The sequence below is a fragment of the Hevea brasiliensis genome, chromosome 13 (assembly GCF_030052815.1).
Source record: "Hevea brasiliensis isolate MT/VB/25A 57/8 chromosome 13, ASM3005281v1, whole genome shotgun sequence".
Taxonomy (NCBI): Eukaryota; Viridiplantae; Streptophyta; class Magnoliopsida; order Malpighiales; family Euphorbiaceae; genus Hevea; species Hevea brasiliensis.
This window is the reverse complement of record NC_079505.1, coordinates 85,459,268-85,477,789: the sequence shown is the minus strand read 5'-3', so window position 1 is coordinate 85,477,789 and position 18,522 is coordinate 85,459,268. Positions and strand designations below refer to the sequence as shown.

Genomic DNA, 18,522 nt, shown 5'->3' with positions numbered 1-18,522 from the left:
AAGGAAAAAAAAGGGGAAGAAACAAAGAACCTGTTGTTTTCTTATAAGCAGCATGAACTGAAAATTTTAATGGCAAAAAGTTGTCCCTATAAATCATCAATTTGATATGTTAATAGTAGAAGTCAAGAGGAGAAAACAATGAAACCAACATACTAGTTAAAACAAAGATATGAAACTTTCAAAATTTATACAATTAGGATTTTTATATAAGAAAGAAAATTTTTAAATGTAAATTTTTATATGTACTCTGTATATATATATATATATATATATATATATATATAATTAATAAAAAATTAATAAATTATTATTTTAAGTATATTTTATTATGAATTTAGACAAAATCATGATAAATTATCATGATTTGTGTTTAAATTGATTGAATATATATACTAAAATGTACGTAAGACTACTAAAAAAAATTATATAGTTCCTTCACGCGTATAGCATAATAAATGCTTTCTATGCATATTTTCCTTATTGTTTCAATTAAAACGAGGTCGTTGGATGTCCCCATTCCCCATTGACCCATTCTTCGTTTTCTTCTCTGCCTTGCCACCCTCTCACTTAGTCCGTCATTTTCTCTCCCAGACAGGCTCCTTTATTCCTCTTCCAGACTTCGTTTTCTCTGCCTCAACCTTTACTCCTTTTGCTTCTGTCCTTCAGGCCGTCTTCTAATCGCCATCTATTGTTGGCCATGTTCTCCATCTTGTTAAAAAGCATCTCGAGTCTTCGACTTCCGTTTGCAGCTACCGGCCGTCAATGAGAAGTATTTTCTGCTATTGTAAAAGGGGTGTATTTCAGTTTTTTTTGATGTTGTGAGCATTACTTTGTGTATTACTTTTACTGTGATATCGAGAACTTGTCTTTACGTTCAAAATTGTTATAGTACTGTTATATTCAAATTTGTGTTCAAAATTTTGGTTTTGATGTTGTTGGAAGAGTGAGTTTTACCTATACTATACACCCAATTAATTTAAATATGACACATTATATAAAATTATAGTAATTTTATTTAAATTCATAATAAAATTTACTTAAAATAATAATTTATTAATCGATTGAGTGTGTATACATTTGAGTGTATATAATAATTTTTTTTAATTTTAATTTTTAATATAAAATATGTTTTTTAATTTATTAATTAATTTAAAAAATAAATAAATAATTATTTAACAAAATAATTTTAAATTAAAATAAATTAATTTATCACAATAATAAAATATATATATAATTAAATATTATAACTATTAAAATGAATGTTATGTCAATATTTTTAAAAATTATTAACATAATATAATTTTTAATTAATTAAAAAATTATTTTAAATAATTTTACTTTTAAATTATAAATTCAACTAAATGCCTTCCGATTTTTAAATAAATTTAATAAATTTACAAATTAAACTAAAAACTTTATCACCCTAAAAAATTAGCTACTTCAATCAAATCCAAGTTGACAGGACTCTGAAACGAGCCTTGAAAAGCATTAGCAAAAAATTTGCTCAAAACTAATGATGTTTTGCAAAACAAAAACAGTATAGGTATACATCTTTTTTTTTTTTTTTCCTTTGAAATTAATCTACAGGCTACAGTCCACTTAAAGACGATTCACTTTGTGTTATGATAGAACCAAGCTCCAGATGCACGGTAGGAGCAGATTTATCTGAAATTACCAGAACATTCCAACGAGCGCAGCAACTTTGAGCATCATCATATTCATGTCTTCTTGGATCTTGGTTACCAATTATGAATCTCTCTTGACGGCTCTGCCAAACCACAATTTGGCTTTATTTATATTGGAAAACCCAAAACATTTCATAATATGAACAATCAAACATCCAACAGACTTCGAAGTAAATCATCATAAGCTGAAAATACCAAAGCAGTTCCACAAAAATGAAACTCAGTAAGCCTCAAAGAACTTGTTCAACAAAAGTAGCAAAAAACAATTGTATCAAAATAGGCAAATCTTACAATAGAAAATAAAATTTGGATGATAGAAACGACAAACTATGTCAAAAAGATCAACGGTAGCGTCGGAGAGAAAGTGTGTTGTTCCTCTTCCAGGTTGCCCTTCTTGAAGGCCGTGCTTTGTGGTGCAAGTGCCCCTTGCCACGCAGACCTCTGTACTTCTTCCCTGCAGAAGTAAGCCCACGAAGCTCCCTGTGCTTGTGGACAGGATTGCAGATCCAGTTGATCCTTGGATCATTGCGGATCGCATTGTGTGCAGGATCAACCAAGATAACCTCATAGTACTTGTATGTTGAATCCTGCATGACAGAATTACATAGATATTTTATAATAGCTAGGATCAGGATCCCTATCACAAATCACAGGCTCTCAACTTCTGCACATGCAAATTGCCACAACACTAAGTCTCCGATGAGAATGTTTTGGAAAATCCTCTACCGAATAATTAGCTTGTTCAAGATTCCCCATCGTCTCAATATTACCAACACATTCATTGAATTCAAACCAATAAAACATTCATAGACACCTTAGCGGTTTCCCATCATTAGCACCAGGACAAATGCTATAAGAATTGACAATTGAAATCTATACAAATAAGGCTTAACAAAAGTTCAACCAATGCACACACCTCGTTGAGCCAATAAGAGTTAAGAACCTTAAGGCCACCCAGCTTCCTACCAGCACGCTCCTCTGCAACTGAACGCTTGCTGCGTTGAAATTTCAGTTGAGTAACACCCTGATTTGTGGGCTTCCCATAGACAATACCCTTGGGTACTGGTCTCTTCCTTCCACCACGCCTCACACGCACACGATATATCACATAACCCTGGAAAGTATATCAGTCAGGGCATGTGTATCAGTTAACTGAAAGAGAACCAAAAAAGAAAAACAGCATAGAACTAGTTGCCATATCCATTAGCATTGCAGAAAAACACTTAACACGAAAACAACTAGTTGTTGAATTGACAACAATGACAAATTCCGATACATCTATTTTCAAATTGGTAGATATCCATCGTATCACTAGTGCACAAGCCCTCAATAGATAATAAAATGGCTACAACAGTAAATGACGATCAAGTAAATTAGATTAATTTGAGGTCCAATGATTAAAGGATCAGTCATCCCTACGTGATGGGGACAGACACAGTACACGCATTGGGGATCAAGCAGATCCACAATGTGAATTCATGATACATGACAACGATCATCTCAAAAACATGATAAAGAATCCGTGTGTTTCAATCTAAAAAACGTAACTCAACATAAAAAAGGAAGAGAGAGAATATTGGTTCAAAAATAAAAGGTTTGTTTTTACCTGCTTGGCCTTGTAACCCAAGCGGCGTGCCTTGTCAGGGCGGGTGGGGTGCGTGACACGCACAATGGAAGGATGCTGGCGATACTCCCAGCACCTCACCCTCTGCAGGAACCGCATCACATCCGATTGTTTCTTCCTCCATAGCTCCGACACGTACTTGTACGCACCTAATTCCACAATAAACACCAGAATTAACCCCAGAAACTACGTTATAAGTGATTAAGGAAAATTTCAAGGGGCAAAAAAAAAGCACCATCGTAACCTTTTCATGACATTAGATTCAATAATAAAGAGCCTAGTTAAGGAGCAAAGGATTACAAATAGCGTAATTTGAACATGTTAAATCTCAGAAATGCGAGAAACGTAGAGATATTGGCAAGAGATTAAAATATGCATACCCATTATTTTTTCTTTGAGATTCCTTTGCTCTCTGGTTTCGGCTCGGAGGGAAGCTGACCACGGATATAATAAGATCGATTAGGGTTTTAGCTGGTAGAGCAAAAGGACCAATTTACCCTTAAATATTGTACATTTTCCTATGTTTATGGGCTCTCAATGGGCATACCTTGCTTTTCTATTGGATTGGTTCGCTTGATTTTGGGTTGAAGTTTCACACATGGTTAGCCCCAAGTCCCAACCCATCTATGTACAATACTCATGTCCAGCCTTGAATAATTAAGCGTTGATGTTGTAATAATAATAATAATAATAATAATAATAATAATAATAATAATAATAAACCTAGGTCGATTTAAGAATTTGAAGTGGTCAAGAACAATTTATATTTTAAAATATAATTACACTATCTTGCATTTAAATATGTCATGTTAAATATAAGATTCAAATCATTTTTTTAAATAAAAATTATATAATAATTGCAGTTTTAGAGTTATACGAAAAGGTTCTTTTAAGTTTTATTATAATTGATAGCAATGTGAAATATTCATATGAAAATAATTATATTCTGTTATGATTTTGATTTTTCAAGTGTTGCTAATTTTTCATGTCAATATTATATTAAGATCATCGTTAATTGAGAAAACTCAACAAAATACGCAATCAATTATAATAATTTGGCTTTTTCGTAATAAATAGATTTTGGAATTTCAGAGCATGTGTGGTTGACATATTGGAATTGGAATAGAATTAAAAACTGGTATAAGAAATAAAATGATAACTTTTTATTTATATTTGTTTTATTGTAAAATTAGGATCAAATTCGTTTTCAAAGTGTTTAGTTTATAAATATAAGTTGCATTATCGAAATCAAATTTATTTTATACTCAAATAAAAATTATTTTTTAAAATTATTTTTTTTATGTTTTATATTTTAATTTTAATTATTATATGAGAATATAAAAATAATACTTTTTATTTTAATTAATTATAATTATATTCATAATTTTCAATTTTATTTTACTATAAGTAAAAATAAAAATAATTTATCTTTTTACTTTAAAAAATTAAAATTAATTATATTTAAAATTTTTTATTTTAATTAATTTTATGAAATTATATAAAAATTATATTTTTACTGTTTTTATTCTAATGAGGTATAATTAATTATCATTATAATTTTTAATTTTAATCATTTATATGAAAATATAAAAATAATCGTTTTATATTTGAATTATTATTTCAATTTTTAATTTAGTTTTAATTATTTCAATAATTATAATCATGTTAATTATAAAATATTTATAATTATAATTTTAAATTAATTATTTGAAATATAAAAATTTTTTAATTATTGTAATGATTATAATTATTATAATTATAATTTTTAATTAATAATATGCAAATATAGAAACTAAAACATTTCAATAAGTAAATGAGCAAGATTTAGGATTTATTATTTAATAAGATAATCATTCTAATTTCTTTCTATGTTTTAATTCTCACGAAAATTATGATTTTCTTAATTATAAAATTAGATTTTCTAATTTATGAGAATAAAAAAAAAACTTTCAAATGCCCGCAAAGGAAATTATTTACATTCATTCTTATTTTTTAGTATTTTTTTATCAACTAAACGGACCCTAAATCTATAGCATCATTTCAACGGCTACTTTATTATAGGATTGAAACGTCGTTTTGATCCCAAGAAGAGCATTGGCTTTTCAGTTGGTAAAAAAAAAAGAAAAAAAAGAAAAAAAATAAAAGATGTCTACATCGGAGTTTCCTTGACTGAAACGGAACGTTTTGTAAATGACAATCCAATGCCATTTTATACATTTTTAATTGATGATTTCTCATTCATATATACCATGCTAATATTCAAACCCCAAATTCTCAGTGCAAACCATATTGTTATACACCATTCAATGTCTTGCAATATATAAATTTATTTACTTTTCATAATTTTTTTAATGTCGATAAGTTACATCCATAAAATTTAAAATATAAATATAAAAATTTATATATATTGAGATTCATCGATAAATAATTTTTAATTATTTAAAAATTAACTGTATCTAATTAATATATATATTTTTAAAAATATAAATAACGAGTTCATTGTCATGTAGAAGGCTCGATTTTTTTTTATTATTATTATTAATTTTTTATTATTAATTATATAATGTGATATTATTTTAATTATCGATAAAAATAATTTAAAAAATGTTAACAATAATTACGTAGGATAGTATTTATTATATTAATTGGTAATTTGTCACCTATTATTAAGGTAACTCAAAGAGAAATTAACTCTTTTTTTTTCTCTATTCCATAATTAATTATTGTTTTATCTCTATGATTAATCCTATTTTAACTCTCGTATTTTCCTTGTTCTGCTACTTACCTTATTTATCTCACCATTTTTTTTAGCTTTTTTTTTTCTTAAAATTTTTATTGCTTGAAATTGCCATCAATTAAATGTGAAAAAATAAATTAATATAAAAAAAATTAACGAATTAGCTATTTAAAAAGTTATCTTACTAGTTTAAATTTAAAACATCATAATTACTAAATGATATAAGGAAAAATATAAAAAAAATACTTTTAAAATTTAAATATTATTATAAAAAATAATATCAAATAATTATGAAAAATTATATCAATTATTGCTTCATTCTATTAAAGTCTTTAATAGCATAAACAAAAAAAGAATTCGCAGTCTTTAAATCTTCATTTCGATTACTTCACTTCCTACATCAACCAAGTAGCATCTAAAAAAAAAAAAAAAAAAAAATCTTTCGTATACAAATTTGAATAATCTCGCTATGCCATCAATTAAAAAAAAATTACATTAATATAAGAATAAATAAATAAATAATAAGACAATAAAAAGGAAAAATTGTACAAAAGAATTAAATTACTGAGTATTACCTTTAAATACCTATGTTTTATGAGATATCAATCAATTGATAAATGAGGTATAAAAATACAAGAGTAAAAAGAGGAATTATTTATAGGATAGAGAAAATAATAATTAATTATAAGAAAAAAACAATAAATTATTTTTTTGAATTATTTTGACAATAAATAAAATAATAATTAATTATAAAAGAATAAAAAGAAATTACCTTAACAATAGAGGATAAATTACATAATAATATGATAAATACTTTTAAAATAATAGGAAGGAGAGTGAAAAGAGAAATTATTTATAAAAGGAAGGAGATAATAATTAATTATAAATTAATTTCTTTTAGATTATCTTGATAATAAATAAAAATAATAATTTTTTTTTGAATTGCAAAAATAAATTAATTTTTTTTGAATTGCCTTGTCAAGGAGTAGGAAGTAGAGTATTATACAGTGACTTTCAAATGGTAGCATTCCTCAAACAATTTTTATTTCGTTAAGAATTCTAAATTGGTACACGGGTATAATCTCTGCTGGATTCTCTTTACACAGAGAGACAGAGACATCAGCAGAGCATTCATGTTTGGTGGAGGCAAAGGGATGGGCGGTGGAGGCGGCAGCATGTTAAAGGTGGTTGGTAGGGCAGTTACTCGCGCTGGTGTCACCAACCTCCAAGAAACCATTTCTTCTTCTTCTTCTTCTTGTGGCACTGCTACTTCCCCTACTGCTATTTCTAGGTCAACCCACGGGCTCAATTCTTCCAATAATAATCTTAGTTTGTCTTCTGCTTCTGCTTGCAATGTTCCCGTATCTGCTAATTATGGGAGTCCCGACGCCTCTTCCTGGCCTTCTTTTGCTCCTTCTGATGATTCTTATAGTGATGAGTATGAGTGGGTGTATATGGATGGGAGTGAATATAAGAGCACAATTGGAGTTTCTGATGATTTTGTTCTGGGACCTGTTCCTTCCATGGACGAAGTTCATAGCGCTGTCTCTGCCCTTACACAGTGAGATTTTTCTCCTTTTTTAAAGAAAATTATTCATTCCATTGTTTTGAAGTTCAATTATATGTTTGCTATCGTTGGCTTCGATTTCTGCGTATTTGATAAAATTGAAAGAAAATTCGGTTCTATTTTTTATTTTTATTATTTAATCATATTATTATTTCTGCTTTGTTGTCTTTAGAAGAAATTGTTGTTTTCCTGTTATGATTGGTTTGTTCTGGGTAGTTTATTGTGGGAAAAATAAATTTACGGGTTAATACTCAATTTCATTAAGTAAGAGGTTCAATTTACTGATTTCGACTTTTTGTTGAAATTACTAAAAATTTTAATTTAAATAAAGAAAATACAAAAATTGAGTTTTTTATTTTTAAATTTTGGTCTATCAAGAAATTTAGCTAATTTGATTTTTGGTATAAATTAAAGAATTAAGAAATTTATCGCAAAAAAATTATTTTTTTTTTATTAAATCGAGTATAAATTGAAATATAATGAAAGAATCGCTTTGCAGTTACAAATACATGAGTTTCATTTTTATATATGGACCCATCATGACAAGAATTTCCTTATTTTGAGACACACTAACAAAACAGATTATTTTAGAATTTGCTGCCGTTGTTCTTGATGTTGTTGCTATTCTAGACAATTACTATTCACTACTATACTAGAGATAGTTGCTGTTTTTGAGGCTGGACTAGCGGTTATGTATTGGGTGCTGTTTGGGATGGTGATGGTGGAGTGTTTTGCACGAAAATGCTGATAGTATGACACGTTCTTGCCTTACCCTAACAAGTAAAATACCATAATTAAAAAGCAAGTCATGATTATCTCAAGTTTAATCTTACAATCAATGCTTTTATAATGAGAATGATGGTGACAGACCGACAGTGATGTTTACTTGCATATATCAGGTTATCTTCACCTTAGATTTTCTATTTCCAACAAAGGAAGTCTTGAAAATGAATATGGTTTATGTAGAATAGCAGAGGCAAAGAAAATATGTGATTTTGAACAGCGGTTGCTACTAAGCATGTCTGCAATTTTGAACAGTGGGAACTGCTAAATGTTTCTAACTTAATTTTGGTTTTACTCAATTACTTCAATCCTCGTTATTCTGCAAGAAAATGAACATTTAGTTGTTACTGACAGTGACACTTCGTTTTATGAGCTAAACAAAGGCAGTTTTGGTTTGAGAAATGAGAATTAGGCTCAATGAATGTGAGAATGTTGGTGGAAAAAAAAAAAAAGAAAAAGAAATAATAGAACTTCCCAAAAACGTGATATGTTATGATAAGACGGGAATTCCATGTAGATGGGGTGAGATGATTTCCTCTTGATTTCTAAAATTGTAACATTGTGAATGGGTTTCTTGATGCTTACATATTTCCCATGTAAAAGCCTACTGTTCTGGAATTTTCACTTGCAGGATATATGATGCTGCTTCGCATCCCCAGTCCATTACAGATAAATTTACTTATAATGTGGACAAAGATGTAGCAGATCAAATTTTGAGTTCAACAGGCATGCTGCACCATGTTTCTCCAGCTGGGTCAGATTTAGATTGGGGGGAGTCTTCTCCACATCTGTGTAACTCAAGAATGTTACGCCCTTATGGACCTGACAGTGTTTATGATGCTTTCCATTTATTGCAGACTGAGCCATCTGTTCAGGTGACTACTGTTAATGATAATTACATGCGAAAAGTTTAGTTAGATAGAACCTCTTTCCTGTAAATCAATTTATGTAACTTTTAAAAGCCCACATCTATGTATCTTTTTTTTTCACTGAAGAAATGACCCAGCTCTGGTTATTAGTTTTCCCCTTATCAAAGGCTATAACCTTTATGTGCAGAGAATGGTCATCTCATTGTCTTCTGATAAAGCTGTTTGGGATGCTGTTTTGAACAATGAGGTAGTCCGCGAGCTGCGTGAGACCTACTGTGCAGGTTAGTGTGAAGTACATTACATTAACACTGAACATCTATGAGGAAGTTATTTTTTACACCTCTAATATTAGGAGGAAAAAAAGATGTTCCTTTCATATATTTTCATCAGTGTTGAAGTTGATCTTGATAAATTAGGTGGTCTTGTTTGTGTCATCTGCAAATCTTTGAGATGCGCCCCTGTATTCTTTGCTTGGGTAAAGGATGTTTATTGCTTGAGAAGATAGACTCTCAGGCTCTTTGTTGTGGACTTAGAATCATCTTTTTTTCTAGTTTAGTCTTCACTTCAAAAGAGTCTAATCCTGTTTCTAAACTACTGCTACTAGTGTTGTACTTTCAACCAGTTTCAAGCGGACTCATAATCTGACTTATATATTACCCCTCATCAAGTTCTTGCTTAAAATCAATTGATGATCAGTTTTTGATACTTGAATCTTTGAATCTCAATTCTATAGTCTACGAAGCCATTCCTGAACTTCACCTTAGAATTTGTCAGAGCTTCACTTTTTTGAGTCATTCTTCAAAATGTTTCCCAAATATAAGATGCTGTTTGACCCTCTATCTTCCGAAATTGGAGACACATGATGCACCTATCATAAATCACAAAGTCAGGAGTTTAATTTATATTTTGTTTATTCACCTTTTTATCTTTTGCACATTTTTGGGTTAGTTTGGAATAACCAATGATCCTTGCTAATGTCACTGATTATCTTCAAACAATATCTAGCCAGCATGCAATTCACTGATCATATGTTCTTATCATCCATGCTTTATTGTCATTTCTCTTAGTTCTTTCAGAAAGGCATATAGTTGGCTTGTATGTACTCTGGCCTAGTCTCTAATGAAAGCATTTACCATCATCGATAAATTTCCCTGTACTATGTTTCATGTGTTTTTCATGTTTATCATTATTTGGATAAATTTCTCACACATAATACTGAATTTTGACATGGCCTTGCCATGATATATGCAGAAGAAAAGATTAGTTCACTAACCACAGAGAGTTCAGATGAGACTGGCGATGACTCCAGTCCTGCTTTGAATGCTGTAAAGTGGATATTTGAAAACACAAAAGCAAAATTCACGGAAGCAATTGAGAAAATAACGAAGCTGATGAATGAGTTGTTCAAAGCACCTAATAATGAGAAGAAAACAACAGAAGCCGCAGATCCATTTGAGGAAAAGCTGAGAACATCCTTCCTGCTATCCGTGGTGGTCCTGCTGGTTGTGGTTGTGACTCGAGCCCACAGGGCTTGACCATAATTTGTCGACATAACAAGTTGTACCCTTCCCACTGGGTTGTTTTACTTGAGTCTTTCAGCTCAAGATGAAGTTATGCGTTAACACTATATTTGTCTTATGGCTATGTGATTATTTAAGTCCTTTCTGTCAAAAACATCACTCTGGGTAGTCTTAATTTATGCGGACTTGTTGTGCACAATCTTTTGGTATTTCTGTTAATTAAGAAAGGTGCTTTCAGCTTGTGATTTGGATTCGGAGCCTTTAAACTGGGAGGATTTATCAAATTTAAGTTGCATGGAATGTGTTTCATTTTTGCGCTGTATAAAAGAAAATAGCTGTATTGATAAGGGGAAAAGAAGACCAGGCAACTATGCGTTATGCAATGTCCTTGAGGTAAAATTAAACACGATACTCTTTACGAATCAGCTTCGATTTAGTTTTTTCTGCCAAGCATGATTAGTAGGAGAAAAATTATATTTCTCGATTAAATTGAGAGTATAGCTCAAGAATGAATAACATCTTGCAAATGCCCAAATCAAATTCGCCTGCTATCTACTCAACATTGTTAGATTTCTACTGAACTATTTCCCCATTGTATTGCTGTGTTTCATGCTCTATGGACACTGATTACCTACTGAATCTATTGCTGTGCATTTAGCTCCTCAAGTTAATCACAGAATTCAGGAGAGAATCGACATCAAGATGTACAAACAACTCGTTTCCCAAGTTCTCCAACAGTGCAACAGTGTTTGGCTGCAGTGTTGATGGTCATAACATGTTGAGCAAATGTTTAATCTGAACCTGTTGAAACCTTCCGATGGCCATGCAAAACAAAAATTACAGTTTCCAAAATTCACCAAATTAAGTATCAAACTAAATCTCTTCATTTCCAACCTCAATAAGAACATATTTACTAATAGGATGGGGTTTTTATAAAGAAAAATCATCTGATGCTAAGGCCTCAAAAATGAAAAAAGAACATAAAGGATGAGAAGCAACACAAGTTTCTGTTGGAATTGAGAGTTTTCTTAATGAAGGTTCCAGAATAATTGGAAGATTAATTATATTTTGTATAATCTAGCTGAATTAGAGAAAATTCTAGATAAATTAGTGGTGTCTTATCAGCCACTCTTTTGTTAACAAATGTAAGGCTCTGATTTGTTAGTTAAATCTCCTGGAATCTTTAGAAGTTGTTTTTGTAAATATAAATAGATATATGATGCTGGAAATGTAAGAAGTGTGTGTTTATGTGTGAAATAAACCAGAGAAAGATTCACTTCTAGCAGATTTGATTATCTCTTCTTTCTTCTATGTTGATGATATGCTCCTCACAGGAAGCTCTACTGAATTGATAAAAGATTTTAAGCTCCAAATGCAAATGGAGTTTGAGATGTCTGATTTGGGCTTAATGACTTATTTTCTGGGCATGGAGATTGAGCAATTTAATTCTGGAATTTTTGTTTCACAAAGAAAATATGCAATTGATGTTCTTAAAAGATTTAATTTGGATCAGTGCAAGGCTGTGGCAACTCCTCTTGATCCAAATGTGAAACTCAGCAAAGAAAATGGTGATTCCATAGTAGATGTTACAAGTTATAGAAGTTTAATAGGAAGCTTGCTATATTTAACAGCAACAAGGCCTGATCTTATGTTTACAGCAAGTCTTTTGTTCAGGTTTATGAACTCTCCAAGTAATTCTCATTTTATGGCTGCCAAGAGAGTTCTAAAATATTTAAAAGGCACCTCTGATTACAGTGTTTTGTATTTGAAGAATGAAAATGCAAAGCTTGAAGGATATGTTGATAGTGATTGGGCTGGTAATGCTGAGGACATGAAGAGCACCTCTGGTTACCTATTTTTTCTTGGATCAGGTCCATTTTCTTGGATTTCAAAGAAGCAGGAAGTTGTTGCTCAGTCTACTGCTGAGGCAGAGTATATAGCAGCTGCTGCAGCCTCTAATCAAGCCATTTGGCTTCGTAGATTGCTTGCTGATTTTGGAAAAGATCAATCTGAAGCTACTTTTCTTTGGTGTGATAACAAATCAGCTATTGCTATTGCAAATAACCCAGTGCAGCATGGCAGAACCAAGCACATTTTAGTCAAGTTTCATGCAATTAGAGAGGCTGAAAGGAATCATGAAGTGAAGCTTGTGCATTGTAAGTCTGAGCAGCAAGTTGCTGATATTCTCACAAAGGGACTTTCAAGAGGTAGATTTGAATATCTTAGAAACAAGCTGGTAGTTTCTAAGAAAACTCTCAAGGAGGAGTGTTGGAATTGAGAGTTTTCTTAACGAAGGTTCCAGAATAATTGGAATATTAATTATATTTTGTATAATCCAGCTGAATTAGAGAACATTCTAGATAAGTTAGTGGTGTCTTATCAGCCACTCTTTTGTTAACAAATGTAAGACTGTGATTTGTTAGTTAAATCTTCTGGAATCTTTATAAGTTGTTTTTGTAAATATAAATAGATGTATGATGCTGGAAATGTAAGAAGTGTGTGTTTATGTGTGAAATAAACCAGAGAAAGATTAACTTCTAGCAGATTTGATTATCTCTTCTTTCTTCTATGTTGATGTTATGCTCATTTCTGGTTTATTAATTCTGTTTATGTTTGATCTTCTCATCTCCAACAGTTTCTTATGAAATGGTAAGATCTCATTAGTGTGTAAAGGAAACATGCGATGACTTACATCATATAGTGTATCACGTAGCTTATGTAAACTAGCATTTTCCCCATGTATCGCCCTGATAACTCTTCCAGACGGCTTTCCTTCTCTGAAACATTCTTGCCTTGTGATTGAGTTGAGCCTTCAGCTTTTTCTTTTCCCTTTACACTAGCTGATCGTTTAACAATTGGGGGGAAGTTGAAAGAAAAACATCCTTTCCTTGTCGCATTCCTCCTGTCACCAACCACCAGTTTAGTTTTAACAACAAAGTCTTTCATATGCATAAAAAAGGTGGAGTTTCAAAATTATCTAATTTATTAAGCCAAACACCAACCTATAGTCCAAGATCTGAAGCGGGATTAATAGTTTTTCATCATACCCCAATTTCCTTGCAGCCTCCCCAAACTCAGCCCAAGGAGGATTGCTTCCAGATCTACATGAACCCAAAGATGAAGTAGAGGTTAGTTTGATTGATATTTTTGGCGTAGTCCCTCCTAACTCAGCCAGAATGTAGATCCTTATTTTATGAAGAATATGTGTATTGAGGTGGTGGGAAACAGATGATGAAAAATTATATGACTGGAAGATGTAATTGGAGGTATTAATTTCGTAGCATGATCTTGAAAAAAATAAAAATAATAATAAAGTTTTTGGGAAATTAATTTAATTAAATTTAAATAAAATTTTATTTTGTTTAAATTTAATATGGATAGTTCTTAAATGGATCTAATTAAATTTAATTAGGCTTCATGGGCCTAAGAAAGTCTAATTATGAATTTTAAATGGGACTCGTTTAATTATTTTTTAAAAATTAAAATAACAAAATATCTCTCTCCTCCTTGGCCCTACTCTCTTCCTCACTCCCTATTGGTGTTACCCCCTTTTCCTCTCTTTTTATTAGTTGGAACACCTCACCCATATTCCAGTCTCGTCCAAATTCATCAATCCTAGTTATTTAAGTTATCTGAACTTTATCAAACTAGGACTCCAAACCCTACCACACCTCTTTCTCACTCCCTATTGGTGTCTTCCATTTTTTTTTGTCTTCCTATTGGTTGAAACTCCTCACCCATATCTTATTGCAATCGTAGTTGTTTAAGTTATCTAAACTTTATCACCCTAAAACTCCAAACCCTATCATACCTCTCTCCTAAAACCCTATAAACACCCTATTAGAGAAGGAAAGAGAGGAGGATGGGAGAAAAGAGGAAGAAAAAATTCAGAGTTGAAATTTAGAGATATTTAAGACTCTTTGAGTTCTTCCTTATTATTTTTTTTCTTCAAGAAGATTTTCATACAAGATTTCTGGAAGTTTCTTTATTTTTTATTACAAACAAAATTGGTAAGTAGCCCTAAGGTAAGTACCAAAGAGGGCATTTGCGTGGAGCTTATGTGGAGCTAAACGGGAGTAAGCCAGGGATATCGTTGTCATACTAGAAGAGAAGATCCTTTTTTAAGGGTAGCTTACCCTAATAGCAACTGCATTTACTAACAGGTAAGTAGCTCTAAACTTCTCGAATAACCATTGGCATGAAATTGTAGTAATAATAGAGCTTTTATTTGGCAAATTAAAATTAACTTTATTTTTAATTTAATTGACTTTTGCATGTAATTAATTTAAATAAATACTTTGTAAATTAAAATTAATCCTGTTTGTAAATTAAACTAACATTGGCATGTAAAATAAATTTAATTTAATACTTGGTAATTGTAAAATAAATTTGCATGTTATAAATCTTTATTAGGTTGTGATTGTTTGGGCCTTATGTGATATTAGAATAAATTACACATGTACATAATTAACTTAGTTCAATTATCCTTAGGGTAACTTGGTAAAAATTAATTAATTAGGTTAAATAGAAACGTAGAGTTATTTGAAATTGAGTTCTTTTGTAAATTAAATTCTCAATAATAAATTAATTTTAGTCATCTGGTAAATATCATTTAAATAATTAGCAACCCCATAGATAGGAATTACTTGTGCATGAAAATTGTGTGTAAACAACAACCATTTTATGAATTACTTGCGTGTGTAGGATTAGAATTGCATTTTTTAGGATAAAGGAATAATAAATAAGACTTCTAGAAACATTAGTAGAGGACTGGCACTCGAATCAACGAGGTTAGACCAGGCATAAGGGGTACCTAACACCTTCCCCTTACGTACCCACTATCCCGAACCTAGACATTGGGCTATGGTAATGACGGTTGTGGAAACTCTGCAAGGAGTAAGTTGCCATCCATGACCCTCGGAAGAAACACTGAATATGTCCTGGTTATTACCCGAGTGGCGACTCCTGTTTATCTATGCCTTCGTGACATAAATCCTTAGTACCGTGGTAGTGTTATGGGAAGACGGTACTTACCAGTGGTTTGATTCTATTAGGGTTGTATGAAGTGCATGTCTAAGAAATGATGTCTAAGGAGGTGGTACTTAAGTGAGACCATTGTAACTCTACCATCTTTCCTGGGCATTACTTGGTGCATTTTATATAATTCCAATAGATGATATTTCGCCTCACGCCCCACCCTTACTCTCTTCGGGACTCTTTGGGGACTAAATGGATAGTTACTCCAACATGTTTTTATTAGTCTAATATTATTTCTCTGTTAAACTTTTTGCATTGCACTACACTATCACATGGATTACCCTTACCCTTTTTAGCCCCGTTAGTACTAGCCAAGGAGACCATAGTTCTAATCGAGCTATGACGAATTAGTGAATGCTAGCACCTCATGCCCGTACCTTCGAGTATATAAAAGAGCCACAGCTTCGGCCGTTGTGCTTAATGGATAAGCTCTCGCATGGGTGACCATTTTCCTACCCAATGAAGCCCATGAGCCATAGATTTCAATCCAAGGTACCCCGTAGATTTTTGTTGTGCTGGATTTATAACCTTACTGTTTAAACCATAAGTTCTAGTGGTAGTTGAAATGAACCTAGGCCTATGCATAAACCCAATGTGTGTATAGGCCCAAGTTCATTTCAAAACCCACGTTAAGTAAGAGGATGCTTACTTATGGTTAAACTTTAAGGATATAAATCTTTTATTTATGAGGGAAGGATCGTCCTGGACCACCCCCTATTGGTGTGTCCAGTGTACCATAGCCTAGGATAGAATTTTTTCTTACCCTGCACGTGAGAGTTGAAGGTATAAGGGGGTGAAGATTCGGTTCTAGAGATATATATATATATATTTATTCAGTCTTTGGTCTGATTTTAGTTCAGTTTATATGGTCTGGTTTTGATTCTATTGGTACAGTTCGGTTTTGGTTTTGTAAAAGTAAAGGAAAAAAAAAAGAAAAAAAATGATCCATTCATGCATTGCATTCATGTACATAGCATGCTTAGGTTAACCCTTAAATCCTTTTTTTTTTTTAGTAAATATAGCCTCAAAACACACCAAAGAGACTTCCAATTAAGTCATTTAGGTTAGGGAAGGAAAGAGACTAGTAAGGATTTCACTTGCACTACTTAAGATGGAAGAAACTATAGCCGTACTTGATGAAATATTGAATGCCACGATGTTTGAGCTAGAAGAGAAAATTATTGAGGTTTAAATTGTGTCTCACACCCCAAGGAGATTTTTTCCAAATCAGCCAACCCTTATCTGAAGTTTTGGAGCGTCTCAAAGTTCAAGACCTCCTATAGCTCTTAGTACCCAGACCACTACCAAATTCACTCCCACCTAGCTATGATATCAACTAATGTTGCCGGTTCTACCAAGCTCACAGTCATGACACCGACTGATACTTTCAACTTAAGCATGATATCTAAGACCTAATTGATGCCAAAAGGATAATTGACCTAGAAAATCAACCTAAAAGCCCCATGCCTAGCCAAAATTTCCACCTATGCCAGGTCTCTACATGATCTCCATCACCCCAAATAACCCTAACAGAATTATTGACTTTATCCAACCCATCCAAAAGCCCAATGAACTTATCCAACCCATCCAAAAGCCCAGTGAATCTATCCAACCCATCCAAAAGCCCAATGAACCTCAGTCTACAATGGTTGTTGACATTTGTGATAATTCTAGCTATGATAAGGGTCCTTTGGATGTCTGGACTAATTCTGATGAGGAGATAATTACATTACAACTAGATGGTTCAGTTCCACTAGTGTCTGATTTTCAAGTTGTTGGGATCTATGAAAACTAGATGGATATAAAAGTGGCTATTATGAAGAAAGGGATGAAGTATTTTCCTAGCATAGGCCTAGGAGAAAGTATAGATGGCCTAGTGGCTTTTCTTGAGATGAAGGGGTAGATCACAAGGTATGGTTTGGGCTATGAGCCAACTAAAGAGGAAAAAGAGTCAAAACCTCCTAAGTTCTTGAAAGAGAGGGGCAATTACCTTGACATATGATTAGGGGTTACTACATGTAAAATAATTAGAGCAGAAAATCAGCACTATTGATCTAAAGACTGCATGGAAGCCAAGAACCTAAAGTTACACTCCTAAGTTTGAGTTTGTCTTTTGTAATGCTCACAGTAGTGATATTAATGTTTCCATTTCTGATGTACTTGATGAAGTTTTCGAGGCAAAAATTACTAATATGACTAGTCTTTTTGCTTACTTATTTGATGTTTATTCTAATAGGCATATGCATGGCATTTATAATCATTTAGAATCAGTTTCTATTAATGCATCAAAATCGATCTCTATTAATTTAGGTACATCAAATAATCCTAAAGACATTAAGTTAGCTGAAGATTTAACCCAAGAAGAAAGAAATAAAGTTATAGCCTTGTTAAAATCAGGTGACCGATTCTCAAGCCACACTGATGTCCGCATAGAAAAAGAGTGATCAAAAGTTAACTTAGCTAGTTATCCTAATGAGGAGTAAAATTTCATGCTATGAAGGATTAATAGTAGCACATGTAGACCTATAGGGAGAAAGAAAATGGTATGAAGACATAAGAAGGTCTCTGGAAGTGAGAGAATACTCACAATAAACCTACAAAAGAGATAGAACAACAATTCATTGATTAACCACTCAACTTACTTTAGTTGGGGGGCAATTCTACAAACTCTTTTGTGTGATAGAAAAATAGGCTGAGCAA

At 32.0% G+C, this 18,522-nt stretch overlaps 2 protein-coding genes across 4 annotated transcripts; one reads left to right on the top strand and one right to left on the bottom strand.

The window, feature by feature from the left end:
- Positions 1-1,555: 1,555 nt before the first annotated feature.
- LOC110669664 (60S ribosomal protein L15-1) lies at positions 1,556-3,821 on the bottom strand. 3 transcript variants are annotated; one of them, XR_002497756.2, is made up of 5 exons: positions 3,690-3,821; positions 3,292-3,458; positions 2,602-2,799; positions 1,977-2,272; positions 1,556-1,768 (listed from the first exon to the last, which is right to left on the bottom strand). XR_002497756.2 is itself a non-coding variant. In XM_021831404.2 (4 exons), exons 1-4 carry the CDS (start codon positions 3,691-3,693, stop codon positions 2,027-2,029), a joined length of 615 nt encoding a protein of 204 aa, XP_021687096.1. In that variant the 5' UTR covers positions 3,694-3,821; the 3' UTR covers positions 1,889-2,026. The 3 variants fall into 3 exon arrangements, 1 of the variants encoding a protein (XP_021687096.1); XR_002497755.2 differs by lacking the exon at positions 1,556-1,768 and adding an exon at positions 1,770-1,870; XM_021831404.2 differs by lacking the exon at positions 1,556-1,768 and having other exon boundaries at positions 1,889-2,272.
- A 3,254-nt stretch (positions 3,822-7,075) lies between these two features.
- LOC110669654 (uncharacterized) lies at positions 7,076-11,032 on the top strand. The gene is made up of 4 exons (XM_021831392.2): positions 7,076-7,607; positions 9,028-9,271; positions 9,453-9,546; positions 10,517-11,032. The coding sequence occupies exons 1-4, from the start codon at positions 7,180-7,182 to the stop codon at positions 10,798-10,800; spliced, it is 1,050 nt and encodes a 349-aa protein (XP_021687084.2). The 5' UTR covers positions 7,076-7,179; the 3' UTR covers positions 10,801-11,032.
- The last annotated feature ends 7,490 nt before the right edge of the window (positions 11,033-18,522 follow it).